The sequence below is a fragment of the Protopterus annectens genome, chromosome 6.part0 (assembly GCF_019279795.1).
Source record: "Protopterus annectens isolate FY-2018-M chromosome 6.part0, PAN1.0, whole genome shotgun sequence".
Taxonomy (NCBI): domain Eukaryota; kingdom Metazoa; phylum Chordata; order Ceratodontiformes; family Protopteridae; genus Protopterus; species Protopterus annectens.
Window position 1 is genome coordinate 1,197,272,772 of NC_056737.1, and position 18,594 is coordinate 1,197,291,365.

General features: G+C 39.5%; 1 protein-coding gene across 1 annotated transcript in view; it reads left to right on the forward strand.

The window, feature by feature from the left end:
• LOC122804754 (polyunsaturated fatty acid lipoxygenase ALOX8-like) overlaps positions 1–18,594 on the forward strand; it is a 730,466-nt gene that overhangs the window by 547,699 nt on the left and 164,173 nt on the right. The window contains exon 9 of the mRNA XM_044074818.1: positions 5,101–5,271. Coding sequence (XP_043930753.1) covers positions 5,101–5,271 — 171 coding nt within the window. The remainder of the gene's footprint in view (positions 1–5,100; positions 5,272–18,594) is intronic.

Sequence of the window (18,594 nt, forward strand, 5' to 3'; positions counted from 1 at the left end):
TTGTGATATTTCAGTCGATATATGTTAGGACGTGCAGTGTTACTACATCAACATTCTCAGCTTATCTACTAACGTATTTTGGATAGGTCCCTATTTTCAGGCCTTTGTCCCCCCACTTTGTCAGGCTTGGTCTGGATTCATTGCACTAAGGGGTTCTGAGCATACTTCTCCACTGCCAGGATTTTCACAGAATGTCCGGATGTTTGGCCCATACTTTTGTTCAGTTCCACAATTTATTTGTATTTGTCTGGTAAATCACTGTGATGATCCAAGGATTTATGTCAGTAAATAATGACGTAACATTTCTGTTTCCATCCTCATATTCTTCAGTAATTGTCTGCTGAAATGCACCCTTTTGCTGTAGCAAATGTCTTAGTTTGTAACAGCAATGTCTGAAATATGTCCCTATATGTGGCTCATTCCCCCATTAGCCTTTGTACAAGTTTCTTGCACTAACAGGTTGAGACAGATGGTTCTGAGGTATAACTGCACTGCATGTTATATATTTATATATATATATATATATATATATATATATATATATATATATATATATATTTTTTTCCCCCTTCCTTTATAATTTTATATATGTATATATCTATATTATGACTCTACTTTTTCATATATATGTTTCATCAGATATATATATATATATATATATATATATATATGTGTGTGTGTGTGTGTGTGTGTGTGTGTGTGTGTGTGTGTGTGTGTGTGTGTGTGTCTATAAACAACACATGACTGGTTCCACAAAGCTTTTTCCCTAATGCTGTATGCCTTTATTGCATGATATATTTGAAAAAAAAAACATTATTTCCTGTAGCTCAGATGGTGTAGTGGTACATTACTCTGACTATAGTGCCCAGGATCATGGGTTTGACACTACACTTGAGATTGTTGTTTTTTGTTTTCATTAATGTTAAATGACCAGAATACATTATATGTTTGTTAAAGCATTACAGTTTTTCACAGCTCGGATGGTGTAGTGGCATTTTGCTGTGATTGTTGAGGACAGCATCCTGGGGTCAAGACTTGGTAGGGTTGACTATTTTGTTGCTGGGCAGAACAAGGTCTGATGGATACAGAGTGATGAAGGCACATTTAAGCATATTATATTTATACATTTTTATTATAAAATAATATTTATATACACATTATAATTTTACATTTACCTTCCATGAATCCCCCTATGTGCTTTCATTAAATTATATTCTTGTGTGACTATACAGAATGGGGGACTTGTGTTTATATGGGGGTTTCACATCTTTTCTACACTGACATTTCACTTTTGGAACTGCTACACTACCCTGGTTGACAAGAAAGGTTGCTACATAATTTAAGTTTACTAAAATAATTTTAACACTACTTTCACATAGGAAAATAAATTAGGACTTGAACCGTGAATGCCTGCATGTAAAACCGCAACTCTGACCATTACACTACATCAGCTTGGAAAGTTCACCTGTCTATTTGCATTTAGCTCCTATGGGATGTTTAAGCTATGCTAAGCAGACAGCCATAATGTGCACACCCACTTAGCTACACTTAAACATACTTTAGCCTACTGGAAAAAAAAGCTATATATTATTATGATATTATTAGGGTATATGGGTGTGTATTGTGGTGTTCTGACAGCTACTTTGGACTGTAATTCTGAAATACTGGCAATGATTTGGCTTTTAGGCTTCTATCCTTCAGGGACTCTTGCTAATACATATCCTGTTATCAATCAACTTTCTAAGTATGTGAGGAGTTTTATTCCCCCCACCATTTGTGCCTTTGTTAACATGAACTGCTGAGAGGGAATGTTGACATACATTTGCTTTCAGACTTCTACCCTTACATAATTCATGCTAATGCATGACCTGTTCTCTATCAACTTTCTATGTTTGTGGGGCTGTGCTTGTGCTTTTTCACATTTGGGGATTTATACTCCATTATGTGTGCATTTGCAACACATTTCCTGCTTTAGCAGGTTGCAAAAGTGCCATACGGCACTTTAGCAATGCAGGGGGTGTGTCACAGAACCTGAAACACACCCCCTGCATTGCTTTCTTATTGCCATTTTTATTTTGGTGTCCATGGACAGTGAAATGATCATTTTATGATTTCAGTGTTCGCGGACACTGAAATACTGGCTTAGAAAGTGCTGTATGGTGCTTTCTGAGTGCACTACTCAGACACACCCCCCTGCACTCGTTCATGGTTCTTGTCTGTTTGGATTAAACAGCAGCACACCTTCATGCATATGCAAGGCATGCTGCTGTTCTAAATGGACACTAACAGCTCCGTGCAAGAATAGTGTTATTCTTGCACAGAGCTTCGTGAATCCCAGGGAATGACGTTTAATACTGCATGGAAGGAGCAATGTTGCAAGCATATTAAAGAAATAAAGTTTTTGAGGTTAAAAAAAATGTTTGAATAAACAAAAATTTATAATGTTAGATCATTTCACAGTCTGTCAATTAGTTTATAGTGCATACTCCATAAATTGCAGATTTGAATAAAGAATCTTATTTATATAGAAAATCAGTTTGTTTGCATAACTGGCTTCCCAGAAAAAAAGTTTAGACCAATGCAATGCAGTATTGAACTCTTAAACATCCAGCTGCTGTGTACCAGTTAACAGCAGGTACCATTAATTGTCATTTACAAACTGCGATTTGTATAATATAAAATGCAGTAGCTAACAGAGGTGCTCTTTAGCAGGACTTGTAACAGTTTTCCAGCTTCCTTCAGTTCAGCAAATTGGTTGCTAAAGAAGAAACCATAATCTAAATTAATCTTGCAAATTGCCCATTTCTAACTGAGTCTCTGTGATTAACTAAGATGCCAAATTGCTAGAATTAGTTTCATTACCCAAAAACTAATTCAGACAAACTTTGGAAACGGAAAACTGGAAAATTACAACAGAAAGAGAGAGGGAGAGATTGCAGTAGTAGACACAGTAGCTGTTAAGGCAAATTCTATACACAAAAGCATTTACTTTGAAGACAAACTGCAGTTTTATTCTGATCCCCAGTGTGCATCTGACGGTAATGAAGAAAAGAAACATTTGATAGCCGATAAGTGCACTGGTCTCAGTTTTTTTCCAGGGACAAACTTGCAGCAATGTCTTTTTCAATCACACTGTAAGCAAATAGAGGTTGTGGATCTCAAACTCAGGAATATTACAGGTCTAAAAATAAGTATTATATAACCTTAAATCTGTACTTCAAATTGCTATCACAAATATTGCATTTTGTACTAGAAGCCTTATCTTTCAAACTTTGTTGTAAAGAATAAATTGCTTCATTCAGAAGCTGCTATTGAATCTAAGGTTACTTTTTAGTTTTGTGTGCTGGAATTTACCTTTAACATGAGCCATAATATCATAAATCCAAATTTTCATCAGGTCTTGGTGCCCAAAGATGGCAGCATTTGGCTTCCAATGGATTAATCACTGGATTACATTTCTGCTATTCTTTGACTTGGACTCAAGAGTATTTGTTCTTTGGGGTTATTTTTAGATTACATTTGTGTTGTTGCCTGATTTGGATACTGAGTATTTGTTCTTTAGGGTGCTTTTGGATTACATTTGGGCTGTTGCCTGGCTTGGATTTTAAGTGCATATTCTTTGGGATTGTCTTGTCTTTCTTTGTGACTTAGTTTGTTGAAGTTAAGCTGTTGTTTGGCTGCAGTGTTGGAAACTTTGGTACCATTGTACGGAGGATGGTCTCTGTTCTGTTGCAGTTTGCTTCAGCTTCCCATTCTTGCTCTCAGATGCTGCTGAGTTTGACTGCTTTTCCAGGAGTGCTTGAGTATGTCTATTACTAGATATTAATGTACTCTTATCTCTGTGCCTGGGATGCTTTGTTAGACTTTGCCAGTTTTATGGAACTAAATTGATTTTGAACTGTAACTAATCAACTAATTTCTACCAGGTTTTTTGTCTGTCTGAGTTTTATGAATTCTGTGTTTTAGATGGCTGATCTGTCAACTCAAATTTACTGACTGTGAGCCCCAGTGGACACTCTTAAGACATTAGATTTTCTTTTGTTGTGTGATTGTTGATGACACAATGCATCCATTTAGTGTTACGCACACTTGGTGGCCCAAGAAATTGACTAATTTTGTCTGGGTTATTTTGGGTCACTTTGCAGACTTGGATTTACCATATGAGGCATTTTGTGAGTTATGTTACTAGCTGAATGTATTATATGAACAGTGGCTTATGGCTGCCTTTGTATAGGGTTCCACTTTATAATCTCAAAATAGTGAAATCTCTAATTTCAGTATCCCAAAACCATAAAGCCGAAAGTTCCAAATCCCGAATCCCCAAAACTGTGAAACACAAACTCACAAACATAAACACACCATACACCACACAACACATATATCATCCAACCCACACTACAACAAACTAACAAACAAAACACACACACACAAAATCACAAACCAACAAACCTACACTACATATAAGCAGGGGGGCAAGCCCCCATGTGGGGGGGGGGCTGTGCCCCCCACACCCCCTTACTTATATATACTAAGTCTGAGATCACACCAAACAGAAAAATACAGCAAACTCACCAATACACACTCTACAGTACCCTCGCACACACACATCACAAATATACGAACACCACCACTTTCAACACTTAAACACTCATACTTTTACCTGCCTACACTAACCCACACTTAAAACTTTCAAAAACACACTCACGCTCAAACACATACCTAAAACCAACAAAATACCCACTTACCTTACCTACCAGCTAAATCCACACACTACATGATGCGTCCTGCACACACTACATCCAGCGTCAATATCGGAACACCATAAATTCATATTCGACATTTCTGGATTCACGTTTATGGAGTTTCGAGATTTTAAAAATTCCAGTTTATGGTCTAGGGATGCTGAAATTCGAGATTTCAGTATTTCGAGATTATAAAGTGGAACCATATAGTCATTCATATATTTGAAATTTTTTTATACATTGAACTACATTAGCTTTACTTTGAATGTACTTAGATCTTAGATAAAAAGTGCTTTTATAAAACTGAAGTTAAATTTGATATTTAAGATGTTTAGTTTATACATGTTTTTCATTACAGTTTGACATTTATGCCTGGGTGCCAAACTCTCCAACTACAATGAGAAAACCTCCACCAAAGTATACTGAAGATGTTACAGAGGAGTTCATTATGCAAACATTGCCAGAAATCAATGTGGCGTCCAGACTTATGGTTACAATGTACCTGACCAGTTACCCTGGGGATGATTTTGTAAGTAGTCACAAAAATGCAAATGTTTACATTTTATTTCATCTTTTATCCTTTCTGTGAATGTAAACAAATCCAGACTTAGCAAGCTCAAGAAGGCATACAATAATATGTTACAAAAATGCTAATTAAAATCAATATGTTCTTCAGTGTCATGGTCAAACTATTGTCCATAAATTGTGCCTTGGTATATATCTTCTCCTGTTAAGCTCTGTGATTCTCTGGGCAAAGTGCTTCAGAACAACTAAATGAAGAATTTTAGCATAAAGTGAATTTTATTGGAAGATGGGTGTTTATATTACCTGATCATAGTTCCTAGTAGCGGAAATTATTTATTTATGTACATTTGTTTACTGGGAAACTTCATTTTTCGTGAAGGCCTGGGAAGGAAAGCTCTTGATAATAATTGCACATGTTAAACATGAGAAACAATAGGGTTACCAAACACATAATACATGTCATTAAGAAGGTTCCATTATTAAAGGATGAAGCTCTTAATCAACATCTTATCTAGTTGGTAGTAAGAAAATGTTATAGGTCTCATAATACATTTTTGGTAAGAACTGTTACTTTATGAAAGGATTTAAAGGCAGCATATAGCAAACAAAAGATATAGTGCAGTAAAATGTCAGTACATTAAGAAATTACAAATTAAGTAAGGTGTGAAAGTGTATAGATGCTGTTTATTAGAACATAGGTTTTAGCAGAACGTGGAAATGTCTAGAACAAAGGTGAGAAGTAACAGAAAGTTAATGATATATGTGATATATGGGGAGAAGTTAATGTATCTGATAGTGAAAGAAGTTCACAGTAGGTGTTATAGGACATGGGGAAAAGCAATGCCACTTTTTCTGGTTTGGATCCATGATTTGGTTAAAAATTCTGTTAATGTATTTTAAAGGCAAATGGGTTGCAGTTTGCTCTGATACTTAAAGGTGGGCTGTTCCATGTTTTGCCTACAACATAAGAATAAAGATTTGTCCAGCTGATTTATTAGGTTTATATACAGAGAGAAGTTTTTGTCCTCTGATCTAAGGGATCTCTGCATTTAGCTATGGATGACGGATTTGAGTGCTGGGCAGGTACTGTGTTTGTATATGATTCTGTGGGTGGTAATAACTTGTAGAAAGCTAAGATGGTGTGTGAGTGCCTGCCTTTTGAGAGATTGTTGGGCAGTGATGGGTACAGTAGGTTACACTGGTTGCAAATTTAGCATAAACATGATTCAGTCATTGTTTTCAGTGAGATATGTAGATTGCTGAGAACAGGAGCTCCATAAAGTAGTGAGAGTAAGAGGTGTGTAGCAGCGAGGGGAGTTTTGGAAGACACATTTAGAAAATGTTTGTGCCAGTATAGAATCTCTGATTTCTGATTTTTTTTTATGTCGTTCTGTATATGAAAATCAAATTTTAGATTTTCGTCTATAATCACACCTAAGAGTTTAGTATTTGGAACAATTCTGCACTGTTCTGAGGGAGAATCTTGACATTTAATTTATCTAGTGTAAGTGTTTTAGGAGTACAGAAAAGAAGCTTAGTTTTCTTAGGATTAAGTATCAGTTGGGAGTTATTAAGCCAGGATTTCATGGATGTGAATGTTTCTTGGGATATTTGTTGAAGGTGTAGATTGTTTGAAGAGGAAATAGTGGTAGAATCATCTGTAAATTTAATTAGGAAGCCATAGCAGGAAGAAGTATGGAGATTGTTGATGAAAATATTAAAAAGAAGGGGGCCTAGGACAGATCCTTGAGGAACTATAACATTTAAGTATGCTGAGAAAGAGCCTTTCCATTTTACTCGCTGCTGTCTATTAGATATGAAACTAGAAAACCATTGGCTGGGGGGGGGGGGTAATACCAAGGTTAATGAGTTATTGAACAATTTTATTGTGGGAAACAGTATCAAATGCCTTTGACAGATGATAGTTCTGTGACCCCCTTGCCAGAGTCTCTTGCAATATTGACAATGTCCAGAAAAGCAAGTAAGGCTGTTGTTTATTCATAGATTCATAAATTCATAGATTGTTACTAGACTAATGTCCCAGGGGGTCTTTCTAAACCTTGCCAAGTTTTCCCGAAAGAATAATGATGTCTTGTATCCAAATAGGACATTGAGGGCCAAGCATTTATAAGCTACCTCAGTCCATAAGGGCTAGGTTGTGCTTAAACTGGGTAATAGACAAACTCAGCTTCACGTGCATGGGAGCCTGGGGGAGTCTCTGGGACACATCTGCCTCTTCAGCCATGGGAGCCTTTTCCATATGAGGGGTAGTCTCTGGGACACATCTGTCTCTTCAGCATGTTCTGTTTCAGTCACAGATAAAATTCAGGACCTTAGACCTTGTATTTATGTTACTGTTTGACTTACAAATATGCAGGGGGTTCATATATGTGGGCATTGCAGATGCCTTGTAAGCCAGGCATAGATCACCCCTCAGCAATCTATAGGAGACTGGGATGAAGTAATGGACTTTAAGGCACTCTGCATAAGGCAGGTTTGTTATTCCTTGTATTATTTTTGGTTTATCCTCTGTGGTCACTTTAGCTGCTGCATATGCCTGGTCAAGTACATACTGAAAGGAGAATTGTACTATATGATTGGTCTGACAAGGGTGGAGAACAGTGGGATAATGACTTCCTGGGACCTAGATGCCACAACCTTACTGATACGTTGTGCAGCATAAAAGGATTTCCTTACCACTGTGGCCACATGGTGTCGAAGGTAAGGCTACCCTCTACATGTTTACACAGATCCCTGACCACTGGGTTGACTCTTAGTGGCATATTATCAACCTGGTAATTAGCCAGGATGGTTGACATCCCAAAGGGTACAATTATGCATTTCTTAGCATTGAGTTCAAGACCATGGCTTTGGCACAATTGTTAGTCAGAGATACACCTTCTTGAAGGATGCTAGTTTCTGTAGGAGAGTCAATGATAACCCCAGCTTGCAATCATCTGCAAACTTAGTCAGCCATTAACCTTCAGCATTTGCTTTCATTCCAGAGAAATAGATGCCAAAAGGAGCAGATCTAGTACTAAGCCATGGGGAGTCCACTAGTGAGTGGCCTCTTGATGGAGGTGGCCTCACCTATTTTGACCTCCTGGGTGCTATCAGTGAACCAGTTTGCTATCCAGTGGATGATAAAAGGGTTTATACCTAAATTAGTGAGTTTGTCTATAATTCCCGAGTGGGGTATTGCATCAGATGCCTTAGCTAGGTCGAGGTAAGCGGTGACCATCTCTGAAAAATCCACCAAATTTAATAGGCATGACCTTTCTTTAACAAAGTCAAACTGTAATGGCTCTAGCATTTTCAGGTTACCTATGCCCTCATTTAACATGTCTGTGATGATTCTTTCTATGGTCTTACATATGAGGCTGGTCAGACTTATGGGACTGTAGTTACCTGGATCAATGGTTGGGACCTCCTTTGTGCAGAGGAATAACTGTAGCCATCTTCTTCCATTCCTTGGGCACAAAACCTGACTGAAGACTCCAGCTGAAAAGTGATTCAGATGGGCCAGCAAGGTCATGTTTTATGCTACTTATTAAGTATCCCTGAATGTTATCAGGGCCCATTGCTGCAGTGTTTTTGGCCCTGAAAAGCACTGATAACCTAGTCCCTAGTAATGGTTGATGGGATTGTGGTATATGGTATTTCCTTTGGACTGTCAGGGGGGGGGGGTTAGCTGAATCAGTCAAAGGGTTGGCAATAGCCTCCAGTTTAGTGTGGGTGATACTGTTTGCATTACGTTCTGTGCATTACTGCATATTTCCCCTGAGGTTATGGACATAGCTGTAGAAAGCGCTGTGGTTGTCCTTTGCCTGAGAAGCTATTTTTTATTGAAATTTAGCCTTTGACGTATTAATTAACCCTCTTAGCTGTCTTTTTAGATTGGTCATGGGGCTTTTAGTCTGTATGGCTTTATTTCTACTACACTTGGCCAAGATTTTCTTTTCTTTTGTTGTATAACTGATTGATATTGTGGTTCCACCAAGGTGGTTTGTCTTGTAAGCTTGTCTTATTTTTAATATGAGGAGGTACAGCTTTCTCTATACTGCTGTCAATATGTCTGTACAGAGATTTTGTAAATAGCTCAGCATGTGTTATAGTGTTTACTGGAATTGGGTGTGTGTGGAATTTAGACAAGGTGTCACTTAGTAAAGATAGGTTTGCCTTTGAATGGTTCCTAAAGGTTTTTGGTTTTCACTAGATCCCCAGATTTAATTTTCATTTCAAGCAATACTGCCTTATGGTTAGAACTGATGTGCAAAGACATTACATTGGGTGAGGATCATCAGTCCTCCATGTTCGTTCGTACAGGATTAAGAATAATTGTACCCCTGGTAGGAGAATGGACCAACTGTTCATTGGTGATTCTATTGTGAGGCAATGTCCCCCTCACCAGACTGAGTAAGGAGAGAGTCATGGTCATATTAACAAAGTTTGGGAATTGCGGGGCTTGTGCATTAGTAGTGGTGTAGGATTCCCGATCTAAAGAGGGGTAGTTGAGATCCCCCATGAATATTGTATTGGGTTAAATGGTGAGGGACTCTAGTACATTGAGACAGGTAGTATGAGATTCCTGGGACAAGGAAGGGGACCTATAAGTTGCAAGGATATGGTACGAAACCCTGTTTATGGTGAGATGCACATGGGCGAGTTCCAGCTGGTCATACACTTTAACTAGTCTGGATGTGCGATTGTTTTTAATATAAACTGAGACTCCTCCACCTTTAGTTCCCTCTTATGCAGTAGTTGGTCTAAAGTGACTTTAAACCAAGTCTCCATTACTATACAGATGTCTGTACTCTCGAGGGACAGGAAGGCTTACAGGGAGTGGAGCATCTTGTTAAGACTTCCAGTATTGAGCAGTACCACTTTCAGATACTCCTTCATAGGTTCAGTGAAATCAGGAGGTTTATCAATTTGGCTTTGCCTAAGAAAAGCACTATGGGGTGGAAAAGGTCTTTGCCAGTATCTGAAAGGGGATAAGTGCAGATCAACCTGGCAAAACAGCATGGTCTGTCAACCATGTCTTCCTAGATCATCAAATATTGTACTCTCTTGATTTCATACCAAAAGCTAAGCCAGTTGTTAAAATCAATCATTGTCTGTTGGTAACATGGCATTATCCTTGGAGAAGGTAGCATGCTGCTCAGTGCTAGGCTCATACCTGTCTGAGAAACATAATCGGTGAGCTCAATCATGTCTCACTTCATATAGCCAAGGGAGGTGCATCTCAGGTCATTAACGTGCACACAGAGTATGACAGAGTTATACTGGAACCTGCAGTTCAATGACCTCAGTGCCTGTGTAACATGATGGATCCTATCCCTGGAAAGGCAGCTAAACAAGACTCTCTCCTTAATCAGTCTGGCGAGGGGGACATCAGTGTACCTCACTACAGAATCACCAGTGGCCAGAAAATTTGGCTGTGCACTGGCTTGCCTTAAGGACATAGCAGTAGAGATATTGGGGGTCTACTTGAGATTACCAAAATCTCAGTAGACCAACATCCAAATCACCAAGCCAGAAAGCTTGAAGTTTCACATAGTGAAAATTCACATTACCGATGTTCGATGCCCGGCAGTCCAAGCTGTGCAGAACAGGAAATCCTGTCGTGCACATTGTAGTGCAGTCTCGGAGTTGGTATCTTTAAGTAGCAGGGGTTTAGGGTGCAGACCCCCCTGCAAAAATGTTAAAACTAAAGGTTTGTAGTAACATTTTTTTTTGTTCATGTTTGTTATGCATGTTCATGCCAGTGCTATGGAGACCATCATGAGTATTTACTGGTAATTGTTAAGGCTTTAGGTTTATTGGTTGGTGGGTGGGGTGTGGGAGAGGGGAAGTAGGTAGTTTTATTTAGAATGATTTTGTTTGTTATTTATATGGTATTTGTGTGGGTTGTTCTTGATGCGTTGTAGGAAGGTAAGTCGGGATTTCATAGTGGCAGTGTTCTGTGTGTCTGGTATGTGAGTTGTCGGGTTTCTGAAAGTTCAATGTTTAGGGTTATGTGATTTGACTTTCAGTCTACTGAGATTTTGGTAATCTCAATAGAACCAGATATTGGATACAGTGTTACTATGTTTAGTAGTGAGTGGTGTTTTAACAGATTGTTTACATGATGGCTGAAGACCTTTCTTTGATTGTACTGTGCAGGAGGTCTTAGTGTTTTAGGAATGTTGCCTATAAGTGCCTCAGCATAAGTAGTTTTATGTGTAGGGTCTTTACCTGTACAGTAAGTGTGGTGCAAGTGTCAATGACAACCTCTATAGGATTAGTTTTGTTTGTATGAAAGAGTTTTGCCTCCAGTGTTAAAGTTCATAGGTTCATACTAGGCTATCTGCCCTAGGGCATTTATAAGCCTAGCCAGAATGTGTTTGGCTTTCGCCACCCATTTTTAATTTATTTTGCTATGCCCTTTTTCGAGGTTAGTATACTGTGCCTTTGTCTAACAGTGACACAGAAGTGATACCTGGGGTAAACCTATGATCTCCCATCCACTCATCAAGATTCCTCTTGAAGAGAGTCAATGAGGGACTCTGCCTAACCTGGACTGGGATTTTATTCCAGAGTGAAGGGAGCCTCTGGGTTATGAATCTGTCCCTCCAGCATGTCCTATTTATTTCAGTGCTGAGGTTCAAGTCTCTCGAGCGCGTAGCTCGATGGGATTTGGATTTTCTGAGGTGCAGCATGTCCATTAATTTCGGGTTGGACATGGCTTTATACGTCAGGCACAGATCGCCTCTGAACAGGCGGTATGCCACTGAGTAGAGCTGGAGTTTCTTTAACTGGGCAGTATATGGCATCTGTTTGAGCCCTTTGATCCTCTTGGTGAGGTACTTTTGAGGTCTTTCCAGTTGCTGCAGGTGTCTGGTAAGGTACATCCCAAAAGGGGCATTGTACTCAATTATGGGCCTGATGAGGGATGAGTAAAGAGGCACGATGACCTCCCCTGATCTAGATGTGAATCCCTTCATGATTAGGTGGGCTATATAAAATGTTTTTCTAACCACTTTGGCCATGTGGTTGTCAAATGAGAGATTGCTATCAACTTGGGTCCCCAAGTCCCTAATTACTTCTTCTGTACTTAATGGATTACCACCTATGTGGTAATTTGTGGGCACTTTGTTTACCTACACCTCTCACATACCTTATATGTTTTACTAAGAATAAGTGGGTTGTCAGTGTACATAAGGCAATTGCTACAATGCCTCATAATACCCAACTCTATCAGACTGGCCACAGAAAGAGTCGAGAAGTGCATATCCATGTCTCTTGATCTGCTAGGGAGCATTGAGGCAAATTTAAATATTGAATAGATCCGTAAGACAAGGAACTTGACGATCAAGTCTGAGCTGTGCACTAACTAGATGCTCTAGTGGTTAAAAGAAAATCTGTCTAGACACTAAGGGTATTTTTAGGGAAACTTACACTGCAAGAGATTGGCGTCTACACAGATTACAAGGGGAAATTACGCTGTGAGATATTGGCGACTATAGAGATCACTGCAGGGCACCACTGCATGGCGAGAACAGTTGTCACTAAATAATATAAATAAGGTCAAAAAGTGCAGATACCGGACACAGAACAACTTAAGTATTACAGCTGTGACAAAAATGATGCCAAAGCAACTGCTGACACAGTGGATATGGTAATGGAAGTTTTATTTAAACTTTCACACAATCCTGGGCCAGAAAAAAAACTCAGGTCCCCTCTACTCTCACTGAAGTGGAACCACAGCAGTTCTAAGTAAAGACCATATAAAAAAGTGAAAAAGTGCAGATATTCAAAACAGAAACACTCTATTAATGCAGCTGTGTCAAAAACAAAGTGAGAAACAGTGGATATGGTAATGTAAGCCTTAGCTTTTGTAGAGTTTAACAGAAACCAGCAACACTCTTCTCAAGCAGTGTGGTCGCCAAACATCGCTAAATGCTCCAGACATAGAGATTAAAATTTTTCAACAACCTGGCCCTCTAGCCAATCAAATAAAGGCACAATAACACTTATAACAGCAATTCCCAGCTCAGAAGGGCATAGACTATCCTCTCCTGCCACAAGACTGTAGACCACAAACCTTCTTGCTGTAAAATATACTGTTTTGAAGTCCAAGTGCTTAAACCAGAAGAAAGACACTTAGAATAACAGGCACAATAAGCCTTCACCAACAATTCCCAGCTCAAAAGGGCAGAGGCTGAACACTTTAAGAATGTGCAGCAAAATGATGAATAAAGTAGGAAGAAGCAGAAATACAGTAAATGTAACTGAATAAAAATAATTCTTTTTTTTCAAGTGGGATGGTAGGAAACTAGAGCTAATTCAAGTTTAAGAGACTAAGGGTGAGGACCTTGTCAGCTGATCTATGTGTGATCAGTAGAATGAGTTGATGAGATAAGACTGGGAGGAGTGTCCAACATCCGATGTATAGTAGGAGCAGGCAACTCAAAAGCCAACAAAATCAAATGCAGACAGAGATCAGCCATAGTCAGGCAAAGAACAGCAAGTCAAACAAGTTGCACTGTGGCTGGTCTAAAGATGTGTTGAGTTGAGGTTAGTTTTTGATTTTGGAGTAGATATTGGACTAATTGTAGCTGTACACGTCTTTCAAGAAGTTTTGAGAGGGGGAGAGGATAGCAACGGGGACAATAGTTACATCAGTGGAGTTACTTCCTTTATGAAGAGGAATGATTAATTACATTTTCTAGAGAGCTGAGACATATAAGACTCTGAGATGGATTTATTGATAAGTATACTATTGGGATAGGCTATGGACTCTGGAACTCTTCTTTAATGATTCATTAGGAAGATTAACTACAGAGATGTTCTTAGCTTGAGTTTGAGTAGAAGTTTTTTTTAATGACATTGGTTGAAACATGCTGTAATGTGAAGTTAGGAGGGTTTGCAGAGCTTGATTTTATTCAGTATGTTTCCAGGGTCTATATTAGAACATTGAAGTTTCAAAACTTTAAATGTTCTAATATCGACCCCTATTCAGCGAAAGCTGAAAACATTGAACATACAGAACAGCAACTTTTTTCCTAGGGAAAAAAATTTGCTGATCCAAAACACATACACACAACACAAGCACACCAAACAAACAGCAATCCACACACATACACCTAAAATCTTACACCTAACCCTACACTAAACTATGCACACACCACTAACTATCCACTTACCTTAACCCAAACCCTAACCCTAAGGTCTGTCACTATCGCACACTCACTTCACCCGCACCCTAACCCTAACTCACCTAACCCGCCCTAACCCTCACATTCACACAGTCGCACACATACCTAATCCGCGCCCTAACCCTAACTCACCTAACCTGCCCTAACCCTCATGTCCACACAATCGCATGCATACCTAACCCACACCCTAACTACCCTAACCCATACTCAATTGCACACTTACCTGACCCCGACCCGTAACTTTCCACCACAGTGCTGAAAATACTGAAGCAACAGAAATGGACAACTGAATTCTTTCCCTAGGAAGAAATTCATTTTCTGTTGCTTCGATATTTTCAGCTTTCGCTGAATAGGGGTCTATATTAGAACATTCGAAGTTCTGAAGCTTCGATGTTCTAATATCGACCCTGTTTCCATTCTTAGTGTCTTTCTTCCTTTCTTTCCTTCTTGCTTTATTTTAATTTATTAGCCAGGTTAACATACTAGGGAACCTAGTGAACAAGAGAATTTACCCAGCATGCCAAATTCCTCTACAATGTGATAACGGCCTTGGAGCAAAATGAACATGGAGGTTTACTCCAGATACATTTGGAGGAAGGAAAAACACTTTCTCCATTACTGCTACTATTTCCACAAATTATTGATTCAATTTATGCTGATAAAGGACAATAACAGGATATCAGAGGATTTTAACACTTGACAGGAGTTAGAAATGGAAAATGTTTCATTGTGGACAATTTACAGGATGAATGCCCCAAGAAATCAAGCAAAGAGACTATATATCAATGGATGGCAAGTGTTTTTAAACAGATGTCCAGAAAAATCATAATTTCTATTCTTGCAACATGCCAAAGTGCCCCCCCCCCCCCATACACACACACTGTACCTGAGAAGGGGAGAGATAATTGTGGTACTTTGATATACACATATTTTGAATATATTGACTATATGAGCTACATATTACAATCAATAATCCTAAAATTTAGAATAAATCTTAGGTGGAAAGTGAAAAAAGTTAGGGTATGAGGTCACTGAACAAGATTCTTCTCAGTCCTGCTTCTGTTGTGCAGAGATTCTAAATAATGACGGCAACCAGGCAGCAAACATTGCACTGCTATCTCAGATTGGAATAGCCAAGCAGGGGAATATGGAGGCTGGTGGCTCCTATCAGTACACTCATTTGGGTGGCTGTGGCTTGTCATTCAAGTGACACCCAGAGAAAGCACAGGATATTACATTTACTGTGCTTAGGCCTGCTGAGCAAATGCTGCCTCTGTGCTTGGGGAAATTATCATGCAAAGGCAGTGTTCTCATAGTGGGGAAGTTATCGTGCAAAGGCAGAGTTCTCATAGTTGGGAAGTTATTGTGCAAAGGCAGAGTTCTCATAGTGGGGAAGTTATCGTACAAAGGCAGAGCTCATAGTGGGGTAGTTATCGTGCAAAGGCAGAGTCCTCATAATGGGGAAGTTATCGTGCAAAGGTAGAGTTCTCATAGTGGGGAAGTTATCGTGCAAAGGCAGAGTTCTCATAGTGGAGAAGTTATCATGCAAAGGCAGAGTTCTCATAGCAGGTATCATTCAGTGGAGGGTGAAAGAGCCATCACTGTGAGAGGAGAACTCCAAGTTACATAGTAAAGCAATAAATCAGAATTATAAGCCTGTTATCTCCTAACCCCTTGCTGTAGATGCAGAGGGAATTAATGAGCTGAATAGGTACCCTTGGAAAATGACTAGGCTGTAGGACTCTTGTCTTGTCTAGAGATGTCTATCACCCTCTGAGGCTTCAGGCAGTGGACAATATACAGGACTGAGAAGCATTAGCTCACTGAATGAACTATGTACTGGATCAAGAACCAGGAGCTTGAAGAGGTGCAGCTCTTTGCCCTGTCAGGAATAAATGATCCACAGGATCAGAGTGAGACTGGTGCACTGTCTGTGGTGTGATTCACAGGATCAGAATGAGGCTGGTGCACTGTCTGTGGTGTGATTCACAGAATCAGAGTGAGGCTGGTGCACTGTCTGTGGTGTGATCCACAGGATCAGAGTGAAGTGCACTGTCTGTGGTGTGGACAACAGCAGCAGCTGTGGGAGCTTCTAAATGTTTTCAGGACACAAATACCTATCAAAGACCAGAGCCGTCTTAGGTAAGCTTTTGGGTAAATCAGCAATTGTTCAGGAAAACTGGTGGACCTAAAATGATAACACTAGCTGAACTACTACAGATTTTTTAAAATAAATTAATGGTTTGCAAGTCTAACATTACAGGCATTTTATAATAAAACTGCAGTTTACCTCTTTTAGGATTTGCCAGAGAAGTTAGACTAGATATTTATTCTAAAAGAGGGTATGCATGTGTTTTTTGTAAACAGTTGTAAATTGACTCCTGTACATTTGCATCTTAAATAAAGTTATGGCAGTGAAAACTTTGAATTTATTAATTGAACATTTCAGCTTTAAATTATACCATTGTGCACAGTATTATTGGCTTAATTTATAATTTTACAAGTGTAATGTGTTACCTCAGGGTAACAGCTTCATACAGTGAGGATGTGGGACAGCAGTTTGAAATGTATCTCGTTTTTAGCACTGCCTCAAAACACCATATTATAGATGATCATATATTCATTAGCATGTGTTACATACACAGTTTATAGCACAGAGGGGTGTAACCCTGACTCTGTCCCAAGTGGCCTGGCTTTGATTAATGAGTGGGCAGTAAAGGAGATGACATTAGAAAGTCATTAGTATTTGTTACATAAACAGTTTATAGCACAGAGGCATGAAACCCTGACTTTGACCCAGGTGGCCTTGTTTTGATTAATGAATGGGCAGTAAAAGAGATGATATTAGAAGGTCATTAGCATTTGTTACATAAACAGTTTATAGCACAGAGGGGTGAAACCCTGACTCGGACCCAGGTGGCCTAGCTTTGATTAATGAGTGGGCAGTAAAGGAGATGACATTAGAAGGTCATTAGCATGTGTTACATACACAGTTTATAGCACAGAGGGGTGAAACCCTGACTCTGTCCCAAGTGGCCTGGCTTTGATTAATGAGTGGGTAGTAAAGGAGATAACAATGGAGGGTCATTAGCATGTGTTACATAAACAGTTTATAGCACAGAGGGGTGAAACTCTGACTCTGTCCCAGGTGGCCTGGCTTTGATTAATGAGTGGGCAGTAAAGGAGATGACATTAGAAGGAAGAGGAATGATGAGGTAATGCCTGCTCACCTGTTCCAAGGTGTGGGGGTTGGAGTTATACAGTGAAAGTGCACCCAGGACATGAACACTGGTGCTAGATGACATTGGAAAGAAGAGGCATGATGAGGTAATGCCTGCTCACCTGTTCCAAGGTGTGGGGGTTGGAGTTATACAGTGAAAGTGCACCCAGGATATGAACACTGGTGCTAGATGAGATTGGAAGGAAGAGGAATGATGAGGTAATGCCTTCTCACCTAGAGTTGCCACCTTTTCAGATGGCCAAAGTGGGACAGTTGTGGTACAAACATCAGATTTTGCAGGCCAAAACATACCCACGGCCAGTACAAGGGACAGAACTTCACTTTTTTGCCTAAATAAAAGCTTATTCTTGTAACATTTTAGTTGCTTATTCTGTTTCTTACAACATTTAGGTGTTTCAGATACAGATTAACTGTTTTATGCATCTATTACATGAAATATAGGAAATAATTTTGCCCTAATATTTCAGGACAGTTGCCATTCTGACAATATTTTTGTGGGACACAACTGCCCAAAGAGGGACTGTCCCTCGCAAAGTGGGACAGGTGGTAACCCTATTCTCACCTGTTCCAAGGTGTGGGGGGTGGAGTTATACAGTGAATGTGCACCCAGGACATGAACACTGGTGCTAGATGACATTAGAAGGAAGAGGAATGATGAGGTAATGCCTGCTCACCTGTTCCAAGGTGTGGGGGGTGGAGTTATACAGTGAATGTGCACCCAGGACATGAACACTGGTGCTAGATGACATTGGAAGGAAGAGGAATGATGAGGTAATGCCTGCTCACCTGTTCCAAGGTGTGGGGGGTGGAGTTATACAGTGAATGTGCACCCAGGACATGAACACTGGTGCTATATGACATTAGAAGGAAGAGGAATGATGAGGTA